The sequence below is a fragment of the Haliotis rubra genome, unplaced genomic scaffold (genome assembly GCF_003918875.1).
Source record: "Haliotis rubra isolate DU_JTF1 unplaced genomic scaffold, ASM391887v1 Scf416, whole genome shotgun sequence".
NCBI classification, from domain to species: domain Eukaryota; kingdom Metazoa; phylum Mollusca; class Gastropoda; order Lepetellida; family Haliotidae; genus Haliotis; species Haliotis rubra.
Window position 1 is genome coordinate 250,621 of NW_025767098.1, and position 20,052 is coordinate 270,672.

Genomic DNA, 20,052 nt, shown 5'->3' on the forward strand with positions numbered 1-20,052 from the left:
GGCCTTCGGTATCGCTGGTCTAGAATACTGTGAAAATACAATTCCGTTGGCAATGTCAGAAAACTACATTTAACGCTGTGAATGCTAATTCAGCAACTTATCAAAACAAGCGATCAAAATCTACATCTGTCTTATATCAGAGGTAGTTTTCAGTTGCATGTATTTGTCTCTTTTCTAAAGTGACTGGTGGCGCTGGGCTAGCCTGTGGTTAAGGTGTTCTCTCGTTACGCAGAAGACCCGGGTTCGATTCCCCATATGGGTGCAATGTGTGAGGCCCATTTCTGGTGTCCCCGCCGTGATATTGCTGGAATATTGCTAAAAACGGCGTAAAACTAAACTCACTCACTCACTCTAAAGTGACTGCCGAAGCACAGTGTAGAATAGAAACTGTCCTGAATATGAAACTGTCTCTTTCTGTAATTTAACGCCGCATTGATGTAACCAATCTAGTCAAGACGAGACAATGCAGTCATTAGTATTGGTGAAAAGATAACGTCATTGTGCTATAGTACCACACCACAACCATATCACTAAGTGAGAGCACCGGTCGGTGTCTTTGCAACCGTTAAATGTTGCTGGGGACCTGTATCAACCAACACTCCTGCTGACGGGCTGCTAACTGTCAAGGTTCTGTGTTGTCTTTTCTCATATTTTGGTGAAGTAATCTGATTTATATTCTATATAGAGTTGAAAAGCAATGTCATATATCCTTCTGGCATCCAGGGAGTCATCGGTATTCAGTTACAGGGAAGAAATAAATAATCCCATGTTCACATTGAGGATAGACAAATGTCTGACCACTTCTTGATAACTTTCACCATGGACATACACAAGAAGCTGAAAAGTGAAAGCACTGTACGTTGTCGCAATATCAAGAACATTCATATGGAGGAATTCAAGAATGAAATAGTTCAGTCCTTTGATAATACATGTGAAACCACTGATTGTCTGGTTGATAGTCTGCACAAAACTCTTGCAACTTTGCTTGACATACATGTTCCATCCAATGTGAAAAGGGTTAGGAAAAATAACAAAACCCCATGGTATTCAGATGTGATTCTACATGCTACTTAGTAGTTATTCTACCGGTTGGGTATGATGATTCTTCTCTGGCCAAAGTCTTCTGTGAATACTTCTCTGACAAGATTTCCAACATCACATCCAACTTTACCAATGTGCAAGAGGTTACTAAAACTCATGAGTACAATGGATTGCCTATGGATAGCTTCAGACCCTTGACTGAAGCTGAGGTTCTGAAACTAATCGTGAGCTCAAAGCCAACTTTTTTCACTCTTGATCCGATTTCGACGAAGTTTTTCTTGAACTGTATTGATGTGCCTTTACCTGTCATTACCCAGATCATCAACCTAAGTTTACAAGAAGGTACAGTGCCAGACTCTTTCAAGTCAGCCGTGGTCAAGCCACTGTTAAAAAAGTCTAACTTGGACCAAAGTCTGCTGAAGAATTACCGGCCAGTGTCCAATGTAGCATTCATTTCTAAACTTCTTGAGAAAGCGGTTAAACTCAGACTTCAAGAGCATTAAGTTGCCAATGATCTTCTTTACAAATACCAATTGCCCTACAGGACGGGACATCCAGGCGAAGGGGTTGCTATTCTGTATACACGATGCAATGGCTGCTCAGAAAGCTTCTCCACAAATGACCGACTCTGAGCAGACTTGGTGAAGGACTTCACCTGGTTTACTCCCATCACTGTACCGTCCAGCAGTACATCGCCATCAACAAAATCAACCTCAAATTTCAGATTCTGTCCAACAACTTTGGCACACTTAAGATAGCTGTGGAATTCCTTGCTTTCATCGTGAGTCTTCACATGCATCACCAGAGGGTCATCCGATAAATAAATTTGTGCAAAAATACACAATAAAATTCTATCATGAAGAGCCTCCACATTAATCAAACCACGACCTCCAGAATTGATTGGCAGATATTACGATTAAGAGAGGAACGAGGGTGGTGAGCTCTGTTATCAGACATGATCCTTCTGGTCAGGCGGTCAAGACTCTGGATGTCTTGTTTTGTCAAATCAACTACTCCAAAGGAATAGGAAAGGACTGGCACAGCCAAGGTATTGGTGGCTTTGACCTTGTTTCGAGCATTTAGCTCTGAGCTCCAGATTTTCTGTAAACGAGATTTGTACTCGGCCCGAAGTTTGTCTTGAATCTGGGCATTCTGGAGCTTGTCTCGAATTTCGATTCCATGATAGGTGTAGGCCTTATCTTCAACAAGATGCTCAGTAACTCCTCCCTCTTGTAACCTGACCGATCCATCATTAATTACCTTGCCACGTTTCAAATGAAGAATATTACATTTGTCAAGTCCAAATGTCATGCCAATATCATTAGAAAAGGACTCGACAAGGAGAACCTGCTCTTTCAAATTGTTATCTCCTTTGACAAGGAGCTCGATGTCATCCATGTAGAGAAGATGAGTAAGCGGTGTTGGGGATCTGTGCTGAGGAGGTCCGGGATGGTAGACCTCCTCTTTGTCAAGCAGAAAACTCAAAGGATTTAAAGACAAACAAAAAAGCAAAGTACCTAAGGAATCCCCCTGGAATATTCTCCTTCTGATTGAAATAGATTCCAAAGTCTGCACCTGCCCTTGCAAGTACATCTCAGACTTGAGTAAATGAAGTAGTCGCTCAGGGAGGTCAATACAACAAAGAGACTTCAGAATCAATTTACGAGGGACAGAGTCATATGCTTTTTGTAATCAATCCAGCACATGGAGAGATTGCGGTGATATGTTTTAGCCTCTTCGAAAATCATTTTTTGTACAAGAGGTTGATCCTTGCACCCCCAACATCCCTTTATCGCTCCCTTCTGTTCTCTATAAATTATATCATTGGAAGAACAGTGGGATGACACAAGGTTTGTCAAACACCCTGTGAATATTTTATACTGAGTATTCAAACATGTGATAGGGCGGAAGTTTTTGGGATCAGTCAATCTCCTTTCTTGGGAAGGAGTATTGTGCCACCTTTGCAGAACCATGGAGGAACATCACCTGTGTCCACAAGAAAACTGAAACAGTGAAGTAATGGTGTTTGACATAGGGGAACAGTTTCCAATACCAGTTTCGAATGCCATCAGGCCCTGGAGCTGTATTAGATTTGGACTTTTTGATGACACTTTTCAGGCAATCTGGTGTGATGTAGCAGACAAACGACCTAGTTACTTTCTCATGCATTGCATGGTAATAATCTCGTACCCATGGTGCCTCCCGGTTACTGTCGCCGGGTACAGACCACAAGTGTTTCCAGAACCTTTCATTTGCATTCATGGGAGGCCGTTGATCATGCTCACCATCACCATTTCTTTTCAGTTGCCTGTAGAAGTGCTTTTCGTTATTTCTTAAAAGCTTATTGTGTTTAATCAAGTTATTTTTATGTTTCCTTTTCTTCTTTCTTTCTGTCCAAACCTTTATTTTGGCCTTAAGGGAATCGACAATTTGGAGAAATATCTTTTCTTTGGTTGTTTTGTATATCAGTTTTAATTTTCTCCAAATTGCTTTTTGTCGTTTTGACATTCGACTCCCTGATGATCTTAACTTCAGGCAAAGCTCTATTCAGGAAAAGTATGTTCTAGTTTCTGTTAATTTTACTTGAAACCGGTTTTTCTTTGGTGTATTGTTCTTAGTATTGGATGTGTTTTCTTTGGAAACTGTGTGAATTTCCTCCAAGGTTCGAGCGGCTGCATAGACACAACAATTAACTTCATGTTACAAATAGTCCGCAGAAAGTTTCATAGAAATTATATCATTTAATAAATTAATTTCATTTTTAGGGAAAGATTCAGTTGTTTGTTTAACTGGCCTCCGTTTTTCTAAAGGTAAGTCAGATATTTCATCATAAACAGAATGAAACAAAATATACACGGGATTTTCGGAAAGATCTGCACTGAGGAAGAGGAAGAGTGAGGATCCGAAATTTGGGGGCCAATTGGCTCTATACCGAAAGAATTTGCACCAGGAAGAGGAAAAAGGTTAACACGGACGTTCATCAGAAGAATTGGGTCTGCTGCCACTTGAGCATTCTGCTCATGCAAAGGTTCCTGACGGGCACCAGTTATGGGTTGAACTGGCTCACGGGGCAAGAGATTTTTAAGCCACCGGAATTGATCTCGGAGATTTTGCTCCGTCAGGAAAGGATACATGGGCTTGGCATTGTCCAAATGCAACTTAAGCGACTTGCCATTGATGCGTTCATTATCAGGCCATCGTGTCGCTTTCGCACACTCAAGTAGTGTGGTATTGAGATGATTTGACCAAGATATTCTTGGTCGGGTTCTGTGCCTTCCCCTTGGGCAAGACCCATCTCCAGTATGGTTTGTCTCATTGACTGGGCTACGGAAGTGAATTAACAAAAACAAGCTTCGGGGGATCAGCCCTAACTGGGTGATGCACGTTTGATTCAGGAAATTAAATTCCCTATCTAGGCCCACCGCGGAGAGAGACGTACATCAGCAGATTATTATTATGTTTTACAGATTAAAGATAGTATGCAGCAGAGAGGGATCCTGGCACAGTCAGGCTGGTAAGGCTCATCATCAGCTCAGGGCCCTTGCCCCCTCTACACGCAGCCCAGACAGCGAATGGGACTTCTACCAGGAAACGCTGCCTAGTCGAACCCACCAAGAACTTTCCGGAGAATATGAAGGCTCCCCAACACTGCAGCCTTCTGCATTACCCAGAATGTCGGAAGGGCTGTGCTCCCGGTTCAGAACCTGGGCATTCTCCTGATCTGCGCCAAGAGATCCGGAGGTACCAAACAAAGGGCACCGAGAACAATGGGGAGCCTGACGACAGTGTACTTGGGATGCAAGCGAGACATTTCAAAGGCGAGGTCCGCATATTTATCATGCTTTTCCTTAATCTTGCCATTCACATTGGTGTCAAAAGGGACAGAAAATTCAACGATATAAATAAATTCATTGGCTTTATCAAAAAGGACAAGATCAGGTTTGTTTGCAGGAATTCTTTTGGGGCTGTATACAGTCCTATTCCACAGAAGTTTGAAAGCATCATTTTCCATGACGCCCTGGACATGTTCAGGGTCGTACCATGGATGGACCTCGGAGTCAAAGCCACAGACATGTCGGAGACGGTAGTAAAACCAACGAGCCATGCCATCATGTCATTTAAGATATGATGTTTGTGCTAAAGAAGGGCATCAACTGGCAAGGTGTTGGACAGTCTCTGTGAATTCATTGCAAAGACGACATTTCAGATTGATATTTTCTTTAAGAATCACATTTAGGCGATTGCGAGTGGGAAGTGACTGGTCCTGAGAAGCAAAAAGGAAGCCCTCAGTTTCACATTTAAGACCAGCCGACTTCATCCAGGCGAAGGAGTCGGTGGGATTGCTATTCCGTTCAACGCACTGCATGTACACACGATGCAATGGCTTCTCAGAAAGCTTCTCCACAAAAGACCGACTCTGGGAAGTCTTAGTGAAGGACTTCACCTGGTTTACTCCCATCACTGTACCGTCCAGCAGTACATCACCATCAGCAAAGTCAACCTCAAATTTCAGATTCTGTCCAACAACCTTGGCTCGCTTAAAATAGCTGTGGAATTCCTCGCTTTCATCATGAGTCTTCACATGCATCACCAGAGGATCATCAGATAAATAAATATGTGCAAAAGTACACAATAAAATTCTATCATGAAGAGCCTCCACATTAATCAAACGCCGACCTTCAGAATTGATTGGCATGTATAAACGGTTAAGAGAGGAAAGAGGGTGGTGGGCTCTGTTGTCAGACATGATCCTTCTGGTCAGGCGGTCAAGACTCTGGATGTCTTGTTTTGTCCAATCAACTAATCCAAAGGAATAGGAGAGGACTGGCACAGCAAAAGTATTGGTGGCTTTGACCTTGTTTCGAGCATTTAGCTCTGAGCTCCAGATTTTCTTCAAACGAGATTTGTCTTCGGCCCGAAGTTTTTCTTGAATCTGGGCATTATTATTATTATTATTATTATCTGGACCATGTTAACTAGGCCAACAATCCACGCCACAATTATATGAAGGTGTATGGCAGCCTCAGCGTCAAGTCACAGAGCTGAACTACGATATGTTATAAACTGTTGTTCTCATATGTTATCCAGGTTTGTTATTAATAATGGTTACGACATCACGTTACGACATCACGTTACGACATCATCAACTACACAGTGATCATCACGTGTTCATTATGACTGTTTACTCTCGTCGATAGTCTAATAATCCAATACAAAAGTCCATGATACACCGCCGTTCTGGATGATAGCAACGGAGTGATCAGACTCACCACAACCACACTAGGAAAATATCATGCAATTTAATACAATGTATTGATGTAATAACAATGGCCACTTGCCTCGTCATAGATATCAGCAGCTGTTGAGAAAATCCAGACAATTTGGTCTGGAGTCATGCCTTCCCTGGCCTTGTAGTCCTCGAACGCAGCAGCCATGACATTATCGACGGCAGCAACCTCGACATTATCTGCCATTCTGTACACTGCCCGTCCTTTTTGTATGACTGTCGTCTTCCCCATTTGACTTGACGCTTTTCTTCACAATAAACAGTATGAAGCAGTAACAGATAACACCTACACCCGGGCACCACTTGTACATATCTCTGATACTATAACATTGTTTTCTATTAACAACCCGAAAAATTATATGATTAAAATTACAAGAATTCGTTTCGCAGTTGATTTGTTGTAAGATTCACAATATACTTACATAGATGAACTGTTTTGTGTCGAGGAATACAATTTCGTATAGGGAGAATGTAATCTAAAACATTGAGTAACCATATGCCACTTCATGATTATACATTACATAGGATAGTACTTACGAAGCAGATGTTTGAATGTAATCATCTAATGCACGAATAATTTGTGTACAGTTTTCCATTAGCAGATTTGCACCACCTCACATTTCAGTTAACTAGTGTTATAAATTGTGCCTGGTTCTCGGGAGTAACAGTAGAACATGACAGGCTGAGTCTGTGTGTACCAAGTCTCGGTCTCCGAGGTTTACAGGAATAGGTAATTATGGCAGCTGCAAGCACAATTCTGGCTAGTGAAAATGAGCCACCACTCTTAAGTCACTTTTTATGTAACCTGACTCTTACTTATCTGTGTAACAATCCAAATTTTGGAATATTTCTGTAATGTTTCACTCCCTGATCACACAAGGCACACGTTGAGCCCGTGTGTTCCCAATACCAATGGAGGGTATTTCAGTCTATACGATTTGACATAGTAACCAAAATACACGTTATGTACCTGTCTATTTCACTGTAAAGAAGTGATGTAATTGTAGTACATTTTTCTGTCAAGATTCAGTGGATTCGGTGGTTTGCTAGTTCCAGTCTTTAATGTTTTACTATACTTATCTCTACTGTAGATTTTGCAAAGACATTTCTGGATATGCATCAAGGTTCAAGTGCATTGGTCTGGGTGGGTGGTTTGTTCAGCGAAACTGTCCTTGTGGGGAGGGGAAATGTTTCGGCCGATCCTGCGCCTATGACTAGGAATGCGCTGAAATACTTGCAAAAGAAATTCCAGGTATATTTCCAAAGAGTGTTGTTAACCGTTCTACGATTAAGCAATTTTCTTCTGAGAATGATTCCAGTTACGATTTGACAGACACTTTCATGGATCATTTTCTCTTGACTTGTGTAAGTTTTCAAGGCAGAGCACACGAAATTCGAAGAATTTGAGTGTTGAGGAACAAATTGTGGGGAGGAAGCAGTTGGTTAATTTTCAGTGAGCAGACAGAGAACTCAAAACTGGCGAATAGGACACTGTCCTCGGAAGATCCTGACAAGTGTACAGTGAGCTAGTTTCAGGATACCAAGGTAATGAGGAATAATGGCCGCATGAAGTTCACCTGGAAATATATGGACGATGTTTCATCATATTGTTCTTCCGAATTCATATCGAAGACATGTTTTAAGTTTTGAACATGAAAACATATTTTGCAGCTAATTTGTGTTTGGACAACACTTGTGACTAACTCTGTCCAGGTTCCCGGGACATTGTGGCTGCAGTGTTTCACATGGTTGGCCTGATCAGAAATTCCAGCTGTACCCATGAAACCCATTTAAACCTTCAGAACCCTTCTACAGGGTAATCATGTTCTGTTCTGGTCCTTCACTAAGTCTAGCTAATGTAATCAGCACTTGGTCTCACTTTACATGGGCTTTCACAAGGTTTCAAAAGACTATTCGTTTGCGAACAATAATAACTGCTCAGAGTTTTATCAAAGTAAAGTATTCCGCTATGTTTGCCAGGGACCAACCAACCGAAGGTTCAGAGCTCAAATGTCATGTCAGGTGTTTCCAACAGGATGCACATGAGTACGGCATAACTCAGATATAATACAATTCATCGTGAATCTCAGGAAGCTAAGAGCGGCCTCATCCTACCCTTAGGAATATCATAAGGGTTTGTTCTCAGTTTTGGGCAGAAGATTCAAGGAATCTGATTTGCTGTCGAAGTCTGCGCATTCTCTATTTCTGCTGTGTTTCTGCTCTTGCTCTCTCCTGTAAGTCAATGACCGAGTTGGCTAACAATATCACCATTGTTGAAACATCAAAGAATTACACAGGGAATCAAAAACAAACAGTCGCATGTTTTTTCGTAAAAATAATATATATGCTTGAATAGGAGATAATTGATCCTTTTGGTGTGAAAGATACGTGTCAGATGACTGATGCCCTTGAAGAATGAAATAGGGAAATCGCATATCTGAAATTGCTTGTTCACCATTGGTTTAAAACTTTGTTTCATGACGTTGTGCTGAAACACTTCTTGAAGGAGGCCATGTTTCCTTTTGATATTCTTCACGCCGATCACACCAATCTTTAGTCGGATTGAGGAACCCAAGGTTAAATTCATGATTGAACATATATCTGTAGATGTTTCCCTACCACGCTCCTGGCTTTTGTCAACACAAAAACAATAGCTGATGCAAATAAATAGGGTAGGATCTAGATAGTGCATGACTATAGGTTCATTTTCTTTTTGTCCCCTTCCCTTGTATTGTCATCTTTGCTGGTATCTTCTGTTTCAGTAGCATCATCATTTTGTAAGTCACTGATTTCAAACCATACACAAATGCATTGCGATGAGTCCGCACGTATGTACATGTTCCTTGCTGATGTTGTGTAAACCATGGTAATGTGTCTGCACATATGTACATGTTCCTTGGTGCTGTTGTGTAACCATGGTAATGTGTCTGCACATATGTACATGTTCCTTGGTGCTGTTGTGTAACCATGGTAATGTGTCTGAAAATATGTACATGTTCCTTGGTGCTGTTGTGTAACCATGGTAATGTGTCCGCACATATGTTTATGTTCCTTGGTGCTGTTATGTAACCATGGTAATGTGTCCGCACATACGTATATGTTCCTTGGTGCTGGTGTGCAGCATGCAGCACCAGAGGTCATAGCAACGAAAGATAGGATCGGGTGTCCATTGTTTATTGCGCCAATATCACTGTGGAATACAACATAATACAACATGCGTAGTACCACTAACAACCATGGAAAGTTCGTTTCTGAATAACCTTCTCAGCTTTTAGTAACGACTCTTCGTAAATATGGAATATTTTCTGAGGCCTTTTCTCTAGAATTCTCAATATCAGGGACCAAATATGAGGTATAATATACATCCATTCAATACAACTTGCACTGAAGGCAGTAGATCATAAAGACAGTGGTGTTATATCAGAGACCTTCACGGTGTTGTTATCCGTTGACTAGACATCCTTTACGGTGTTGTTATCCGTTGACTAGACAGCCTTTACGGCGTTGTTATCCGTTGACTAGACATCCTTTATGGTGTTGTTATCCGTTGACTAGACATCCTTTACGGTGTTGTTATCCGTTGACTAGACAGCCTTTACGGCGTTGTTATCCGTTGACTAGACAGCCTTTACGGTGTTGTTATCCGTTGACTAGACATCCTTTACGGTGTTGTTATCCATTGACTAGACAGCCTTTACGGCGTTGTTATCCGTTGACTAGACAGCCTTTACGGTGTTGCTATCCGTTGACTAGACAGCCTTTACGGTGTTGCTATCCGTTGACTAGACAGCCTGGTATTCATTACGATTTACAATACCAACGTTCCAGATTCTGGGGCATTTTTGTATTCCATCTCTAAGCACGCCTATACGCGCCATGCACTAGTCTGAAAAGTTTCAATCCATATAAGGACGCAACACCCATTAATATTTAACACACAAGATTTAATAAAAAAGTAAAAAGCTAGGTAGTGTTTCTGCGTTGATTAAATTTGCCGAAAATAGCTCACAAAATGTAAGATATGTAATTGGGTTATTATACTTGTAAAGTGAACTGAAAATTCATCAATGCATTCATCTATCTAAAACGTACAGTAACAATTAATGATCTAAACTGTAACATCTATCTAAAACGTACGGTAACAACGACTGATCTAAACTGTAACATCTATCTAAAACGTACAGTAACAACAAATGATCTAAACTGTAACATCTATCTAAAACGTACAGTAACAATGAATGATCTAAACTGTAACATCTATCTAAAACATACAGTAACAAAGCGAAATGTTAAGCAAACTTACACAAACACAATGCACTTTCAAAACAATTATCTGAATTTTGCAGTTTAGAAAAAAAGCATGTAAAGCTTATCAGTACAAGACAAACCATATACCGTGACTCACTCAAAATATTTATGGAGTGTTTAGTATAAGGAGGTATGTGAAATACACAATGCCATTTAGAAAGTGGTCAAATGTAACATATGCTATATTTGGGACTACACTTTCTCAGTAAAGTACAGTTTCTAGTAGATTTTTTGGTTGAGTCCCATCCGGGATTCGAACCCACACCCTCAGAGTCAGGCACCTAATCGCCAGCACACAAAGTCAGACGCCTAGACTGCTCAGCCACCGCGGCTTCCACAAAAATGGAAGTCGGACAACTGGTAGTCTAGACTGCGGACTTTGTGTACCTTATCCGACGGCTGTAAACGCCCGTACACTTATGGAAATAACACATTCTACGCATACCAAGCTACATTAGGTCAGATCTGAAAAGAAGCTTAAATTATCTAACAATGTTTAAAGTGGAGTACTACACTGGTTGGTTGGTAGTGAAGATACATATTATCGTGCAATGTGTAAAGTGGAGTAATACACTGGTTGGTTGGTAGTGAAGATACATATTATCGTGCAATGTTTAAAGTGGAGTGATACTCTTACAGGTGGTAGTGAGGGCATGGATGCTGGCACAGTGCTGAGTGAACGTTTGATTTACTATAGGATTTCACTCGCAAGTTAAAAGCAACGAAAGAATTATCACGTAAAATCTGTCACAACTAATCAAAATAAATGACTTGACATATATTTGGATTACATTTCTACCATTACATAGTCATATTAAAGTTATCAGCGGCGAAAAAAGGGGGGCCATTTGGGGGACATCATATACGTGTCTTCTCACTGAAAGGTATCGATTATTGGAGAACAGATCTGAATGTGGATACGAGAGCCTATACAGTTCTAATTACAAATCAAAGTCAATAGATAATGGATCCAATATTCATCCAGCAATAAAACTGTCGTGTTATTTTCAAACGAGGAGCATCATACGCAACAACAAAAGTATTAATTCACAGTGAAAACACCATGATATTACCAGGATTTGAATTTGATGTGAAAGGGGAATCGTCATAAAATTCTATTAGATTTGTAATATGAGACGAAAGTAGACATTAGCAAAATAGACATAAATAGTCTAAATATGTTTCGATATTTAGTGTGTGTCGTCTTTATAGACAGACATACTGAGATTGTATGACAGCGGAGGTACAATCTTGAGTCGAGTCGAGTGGATACATCAGGCAGTGTCTGATGCAGAAGAAGGACACTCTCGTCCCGCTATTCCATCTGTCCTCCATGCAATGCCCGTCAACAATCACTGCAAGGAGAGAAACACGGAATGAAATAACAATTACATTAGCTAACATAGATATAACATATTCCAATTAGACGTGCGCGCAGTTGAGGTTAATGCATAACCATATCGAATGAGCGAAAGTATAAGACGCGATATTGGTCCCTTGTGGAGCTTGTGGTTATATGGTTCAAACACACCCAGGGTCATACCCAGTGTGAATATGGGATTCGAACAGACCATGCTTTTTGCTTTGAAAATTGATAATGAATATTTCACTCGTCCATCCTTTATGAAAATTGTCATGAATGGTTGCCGTTTGCCGCATATAGATAAATAAGACGTTATCGGCAAACTCTACAGTTATGGCTATGCGGGTAACTCAGTTATTTCAAGTCATTCATGAGTTCACACTGGAGACGTTTCCTTAAAAAAACCACACACATTGTTAACCTGACAACGCATGATACCCCGCTCCACTGTACACTTACTCTCTCGAGTCACCAGAGGCATCGGGTTACCCACTTCAGCGAGCTTCAACGTTTTTCCAGCCCCGCATACGGCCTCGGCAGCACTGCTACTGGCGGTCTCAGTTGCATTATGGAAACAGCTGCCACTGACTGGGAAAGAGATCTCTGAACATAAGATTTATAAATACTTTGCTTAAATACTAATGTACTTATGTTTATTTCGAAATAATTAAATAATTATTTCGAATTTATTTCAGTCTAACGCAAGATGCAATCTCCAGATCCCTACTTATAATAATAATAATAATAATAATAATAATATTTCCTTTAGTCCTTTGCTTTTTTGTCTGTCTTTAAATCCTTTGAGCTTTCTGCTCAATAAAGAGGAGGGTTACCATCCCGGACCTCCTCAGCACAGATCCCCAACACCTCTTACTCATCTCCTTTACATGGATGATATCGAGCTCCTTGTCAAAGGAGATACCAATTTGAAAGAGCAGGTTCTCCTTGTCGAGTCCTTTTCGAATGATATTGGCATGACATTTGGACTCGACAAATGTAATACTCTTCATTTGAAACGTGGCAAGGTAACTAATGATATATCGGTCAAGTTACAAGGGGGAGGATTTATTGAGCATCTTGTGGAAGATCAGGCCTACACCTATCTTGGAATGCAAGTTCGAGACAAGCTCCAGAATGCCCAGATTCAAGACAAACTTCGGGCCGAGTACAATTCTCGTTTAAAGAAAATCTGGAGCTCAGAGCTAAATGCTCGAAACAAGGTCAAAGCCACCAATACTTTTGCTGTACCAGTCCTCTCCTATTCCTTTGGAGTAGTTGATTGGACGAAACAAGACAGCCAGAGTCTTGACCGCCTGACCAGAAGGATCATGTCTGATAACAGAGCCCACCACCCTCGTTCCTCTCTTAACCGTGTATATATGCCAATCAATTCTGGAGGTCGGGGTTTGATTAATGTGGAGGCTCTTCATGACAGAATTTTATTGTGTACTTTTGCACATATTTATTTATCGGATGATCATCTGGTGATGCATGTGAAGACAGCTATTTTAAGCGTGCCAAGGTTGTTGGACAGAATCTGAAATTTGAAGTTGACTTTGCTGATGGCGATGTACTGCTGGACGGTACAGCGATGGGAGTAAACCAGGTGAAGTCCTTTACCAAGTCTGCCCAGAGTCGGTCTTTTGTGGAGAAGCTTTCTGAGAAGCCATTGCATCGTGTGTACATGCAGTGTGTGGAACAGAATAGCAATCCCTCCGACTCCTTCGCCTGGATGAAGTCGGCAGGTCTTAAATGTGAAACTGAGGGCTTCCTTTTTGCTGCTCAGGACCAGTCACTTCCCACTCGTAATCGCCTAAATGTGATTCTTAAAGAGAATATTAACATGAATGTAGACTTTGCAATGAATTCACAGAGACTGTCCAACACCTTGTCAGTGGATGCCCTTCCTTGGCACAAACAGCATATCTTAAACGACATGATGGCATGGCTTTTACTACCGTCTCCGACATGCCTGTGGCTTTGACTCCGAGGTCCATCCATGGTACGACCCTGAACATGTCCAGGGCGTCATGGAAAATGATGCTTTCAAACTTCTGTGGAATAGGCCCATATACAGCCTCAGAAGAATTCCTGCCAACAAACCTGATCTTGTCCTTTTTGATAAAGCCAATGAATTTATATATATCATTGAATTTTCTGTCCCTTTTGACAGGAATGTGATTGACAAGATCAAGGAAAAGCATGATAAATATGCGGACCTCGCCTTTGAAATGTCTCGCTTGCATCCCAAGTACACTGTCGTCAGGCTCCCCATTGTTCTCGGTGCCCTTGGTTTGGTACCTCCTGATCTTTTGGCGCAGATCAGGAGAGTGCCCGGGTTCTCCACCGGGAGTACAGCTCTTCTGACACTCTGGGTAATGCAGAAGGCTGCAGTGTTGGGGAGCCTTCATATTCTCCGGAAAGTTCTTGGTGGGTTCGACTAGGCAGCGTTTCCTGGGAGAAGTCCCATTCGCTGTCTGGGCTGCGTGTAGAGGGGGCGAGGGCCCTGAGCTGATGATGAGCCTTACCAGCCTGACTGTGCCAGGATCACCCGAACCCTCTCTGCTGCATATTATCTTTAATCTGTAAAACATAATAATAAATGCATATTTATAATGCGCCCCTTCCACACCCTAAGGCATGCTCAAAGCGCTACAGAATATTTACACTGGAGTATTTACAGATGAAGTTATACATAATATACTGAGAAAAGGTGAGTTTTAAGTCTGGACTTAAAAATGTCAATTGTGGCAGAGCTTTTAAGGGCACATGGGAGAGAGTTCCAGAGCACAGGCGCGGAGTAAGAGAATGATCGGTGTCCGAAGGATTTCAGTTTGTAGGATGGGATGACCAGTCGGTTTTGCGTGTTTGAGCGCAAGTTGCGTGCGGGGACATACGGATGTAGGAGTTCAGACAAGTAGGAGGGAGCCAAACCATGGAGGCACTTGTACGTCAGACAGAGGATCTTAAAGTCAATTCTGGCCCTAACTGGTAGCCAATGCAGTTCTTTCAACACTGGTGTTATATGGGAACGTTTAGAAGTCTTGCTGATGATGCGGGCGGAAGTATTTTGGATCTTCTGAAGCTTATGAAGGAGTTTAGAACTGAGGCCCGAAAGGATGCTGTTACAGTAATCAAACCTTGATGTAACAAGAGCTCGAACAAGGGCTTGAGTTGCAGCAGTTGTCAGGTATTGCCGAATGTTACCAATGGATCTTAGGTGAAAGTAGCAGGTCCTGCTCAGACGGTTAACATGAGCATCCAGAGTCAAGGAAGAGTCGATGTGGACACCCAAGTCCTTAACCACATCAGAGAATCTGACGTCAGAGTCTGCGACTGTAAGGGTGTCGGTTTTGACCTTGCTGAGTTGTTGCTTTGTACCAATGAGAACTGCTTCTGTTTTTGTGTCATTAAGTTAAAGCATGTTTCCTGTCATCCAGCACTTGATGTCCTGCGTACATTCAGCGATGCACTGAAGAGACGTAGATAGATCTGACAGATGAAATGCTTTCAGGAGCTGGGTGTCATCAGCGTAGGCATGATGAGAAACTGTGTGGTCTGTAGTTATCCTTCCGACATATCCGGTATACAACACAAACAGGACTGGACCAAGGACTGATCCCTGTGGCACCCCACATGTGATTACAGTGCCTTTTGATCTCTCAGTGCCAACAACAACAGATTGCTGTCGGTCAGACAGATAAGACGTCACCCATTGAAGGGCATGACCTTCAAGTCCGTACTGTTGTGTGAGCCTGGACAAGAGTCTATGGTGATCGATTGTGTCGAAGGCTGCAGAGAGGTCCAACAACACTAGAGCAGCAGTCCTACCATCGTCGACAGCACAACGAAGCTCATTCGTCACTTGCAGTAAGGCAGTCTCCGTACTATAGTATTGCCGATACGCTGACTGGAATTCATCAAGCAGAAAGGTGACGATTTCCAATATCAAAGCACTATGTCAAAGTATACCAATATCTCGACAGAGGTATAGTGATCAGACACGGTACAAGTTCAGTACCACATCGATCACTTACCCTTTTTCAGGAGATACGGGTTTAAAGTACTTGGACCCTGGTTCACTGAAGCCAGCAGTAGTCGTGTCCAGAGAAGAAGGTTGGCCACTGCAGACTTGAAGAACTCAAAGAATGATTCACATTGCGAGTGCTCAGCATAGAAGGTGACTGTCTCAATTTTAGGTGCTTCCAAAACAGCATTTTCTGAAACAGTTATATCGTCAAACTTCATGTCCATGGTTGTTGGCGATCTATAGTCAGTTTTTTATATTGTATTGTCTTCGTAAATAAAATAGCTTTACATGTCCATCTGTGATACTCTAGTTATTTTACAGTCCTTCGATGACTGATTCTTTAGCAACTTAAATTTATTGTTTATATAACACATTTCTCTTCACTATATGGCTGAAATATTGCCGATGTGACGTAAAATATTTACTCACTCACTCACTCAAACTTCATGTCTTTTCTGAACAGTGTTTGCTAGAAGTTTTCCCCTGGTACCCTGTCAGGAAATGTCATGAAGACGAGGCACATGGCTAGCAGTGCTGCCATCATGGCATTCAGGAGGGTAATGCCAAACCGACGTGATACCGATGTGACTATGTTGTACTTCCAGTAACCAGCTTCTTCACACAGCCTAGCCAAGTCGAACCTGTTGCCCTGCGCTGACAGATCTGAGAGGGAACAGAAGAGTGTGTGACAGGTTTCAAAAAATATTTAAGAAAATAATGACCGCCATAATGAAGAAGCGTTTCATGTACAAAGTTCTTGGAATGAAAGAAAAGAATAATCACCATGGGAGAGTTCATCCATAGTTCGTGAGAGGTCACTTCAAAGAACATTTGAAAAAATAATGACCGCCGTTTCGTGAGCACTTGGAAAGCGTTCATCCCTACTTCGCAAGAGTTAAAAAAGAGCAGGACATAACACTACATTTCACGGTACTTGACGCCGTGTGCAACGTATGCAGTGTTTGCAACACAAAGAATATCTCGTTTCTTTCACAAGCGTGCTGAGCAAGACAGTCACCTGAGAAAACGTTTGCATCAAAACAATACGACTGTCGATTCCAACAGAATTAATTTGTTTTAACAACAAGGAATGCTTTAATATTCTTGTACATAATGACGGATGAAAAATCGAACCCTTTGAATAATTCTTGGTGCAATCAGTGGCGTGAAAAGGCAGTCATTTTTCTGCTTTATTTGTTCAGAGGTTGCTAACCAGGGCGAGCTAACACCTTTTCATAGAAATTCACAGCACAGCGAGATGAAAGCTAATATTGCGATAAATGGCAAACTACGCCGAAGACTGGTATGATAAATACCTCCTTCGAGTGGCATTTAAAACTTGATGTGATGAACAACTGGGGAAATCTATATGACTTTTTTATTATTAATGTAAGCGGTGCTTCGTTGCAGCTGCACAATACTGCAGGAAAGCCGTATATATACATGAGTAAAGTTTGTACAACAATTTGATTGGTGTTTACGCAAATGATACCGAAGATCCATAACTGACCACACCCAAACTCATCCAGTCCACAACAACCTTTGACAGCATCAACATACTTACAAACAATCACAACTTCTACAAGACTACACTACCAGACTCCAATCCCATCAAGAGGCTCCAACCGGCCAAATACAGAGACCCACCTCCTACAGCAGAGATTCGGCACAACATGCTACAGTTGGAGGCTCGGTATAACGTCCTACAGTAGGAAGCTCGCTATAACGTCCCACAGAAGGGGGCTCGGTACAACCTAACAGTAGAAGGCTCAGTATAACGCTCTATAGTCGGAGGCTCGGTAAAACATCCTGCAGTAGGAGGCTACGTATAACTGAACAGTTGGAGACTCGGTATAACGTCCTACAGTACGAGGCTCGGTATAACCTGACAGTAGGAGGCTCAGTATAACGTCCTACAGTAGAAGGCTCGATATAAAGTCCTACAGTAGATGTGTAACGTACTGCAGTAGGCGTCTAAGTATGAGGTCGTACAGAAGGGGCCTCTGTATAACGTCCTACAGTATGAGGATCGATATAACGTCCTACAGTATGAGGATCGATATAACGTCCTACAGTAGATGTACATGTTCCTTGGTGCTGTTTCGAATGTGTCCGCTCAGATGTACATGTTCCTTGGTACTGTTGTGTAATATGTCCGCTCAGATGTACATGTTCCTTGGTGCTGTTGTATAATACGTCCGCTCAGATGTACATGTTCCTTGGTACTGTTGTGTAATGTGTCCGCTCAGATGTACATGTTCCTTGGTACTGTTGTGTAATATGTCCGCTCAGATGAACATGTTCCTTGGTACTGTTGTATCATATGTCCGCTCAGATGTACATGTTCCTTGGTGCTGTTGTATAATACGTCCGCTCAGATGTACATGTTCCTTGGTACTGTTGTATCATATGTCCGCTCAGATGTACATGTTCCTTGGTGCTGTTGTATAATACGTCCGCTCAGATGTACATGTTCCTTGGTACTGTTGTATCATATGTCCGCTCAGATGTACATGTTCCTTGGTGCTGTTGTATAATACGTCCGCTCAGATGTACATGTTCCTTGGTACTGTTGTGTAATATGTCCGCTCAGATGTACATGTTCCTTGGTGCTGTTGTGTAATATGTCCCCTCAGATGTACATGTTCCTTGGTGCTGTTGTATGATACGTCCGCTCAGATGTACATGTTCCTTGGTGCTGTTGTGTAATATGTCCGCTCAGATGTACATGTTCCTTGGTGCTGTTGTGTAATATGTCCGCTCAGATGTACATGTTCCTTGGTACTGTTGTGTAATGTGTCCGCTCAGATGTACATGTTCCTTGGTACTGTTGTGTAATGTGTCCGCTCAGATGTACATGTTCCTTGGTACTGTTGTGTAATGTGTCCGCACATATGTACATGTTCCTTGGTGCTGTTGTGTAATATGTCCGCTCAGATGTACATGTTCCTTGGTGCTGTTGTGTAATATGTCCGCTCAGATGTACATGTTCCTTGGTACTGTTGTGTAATGTGTCCGCTCAGATGTACATGTTCCTTGGTACTGTTGTGTAATGTGTCCGCTCAGATGTACATGTTCCTTGGTACTGTTGTGTAATGTGTCCGCTCAGATGTACATGTTCCTTGGTACTGTTGTGTAATATGTCCGCTCAGATGTACATGTTCCTTGGTACTGTTGTGTAATGTGTCCGCTCAGATGTACATGTTCCTTGGTACTGTTGTGTAATGTGTCCGCTCAGATGTACATGTTCCTTGGTACTGTTGTGTAATATGTCCGCTCAGATGTACATGTTCCTTGGTGCTGTTGTGTAATATGTCCCCTCAGATGTACATGTTCCTTGGTGCTGTTGTATGATACGTCCGCTCAGATGTACATGTTCCTTGGTGCTGTTGTGTAATATGTCCGCTCAGATGTACATGTTCCTTGGTGCTGTTGTGTAATATGTCCGCTCAGATGTACATGTTCCTTGGTACTGTTGTGTAATGTGTCCGCTCAGATGTACATGTTCCTTGGTACTGTTGTGTAATGTGTCCGCTCAGATGTACATGTTCCTTGGTACTGTTGTGTAATGTGTCCGCACATATGTACATGTTCCTTGGTGCTGTTGTGTAATATGTCCGCTCAGATGTACATGTTCCTTGGTGCTGTTGTGTAATGTGTCCGCTCAGATGTACATGTTCCTTGGTACTGTTGTGTAATGTGTCCGCTCAGATGTACATGTTCCTTGGTGCTGTTGTGTAATGTGTCCGCTCAGATGTACATGTTCCTTGGTACTGTTGTGTAATGTGTCCGCTCAGATGTACATGTTCCTTGCTACTGTTGTACAATGTTCCGCTCAGATGTACATGTTCCTTGGTAATTGTGTAATGTGTCCGCACATATGTACATGTTCCTTGGTGCTGTTGTGTAATGTGTCCGCTCAGATGTACATGTTCCTTGGTACTGTTGTGTAATGTGTCCGCTCAGATGTACATGTTCCTTGGTGCTGTTGTGTAATGTGTCCGCTCAGATGTACATGTTCCT

General features: G+C 41.9%; 1 protein-coding gene across 2 annotated transcripts in view; it reads right to left on the reverse strand.

Moving 5' to 3' along the window:
- Nucleotides 1-10,950: 10,950 nt before the first annotated feature.
- The window catches only part of LOC124288381, a 28,412-nt gene continuing 19,310 nt past the window's right edge, over nucleotides 10,951-20,052 (reverse strand). The window contains exons 1-4 of one of the 2 annotated variants that reach the window (XM_046724897.1): nucleotides 16,478-16,669; nucleotides 16,037-16,247; nucleotides 12,459-12,587; nucleotides 10,951-11,991 (exon numbers count right to left, since the gene is read on the reverse strand). In XM_046724897.1, coding sequence (XP_046580853.1) covers nucleotides 11,843-11,991; nucleotides 12,459-12,587; nucleotides 16,037-16,247 — 489 coding nt within the window. In that variant the 5' untranslated portion in view covers nucleotides 16,478-16,669 and the 3' untranslated portion in view covers nucleotides 10,951-11,842. Of the gene's footprint in view, nucleotides 11,992-12,458; nucleotides 12,588-16,036; nucleotides 16,248-16,477; nucleotides 16,670-20,052 lie in introns of those variants that run through there. The other variant, XM_046724896.1, reaches the window with a different exon arrangement.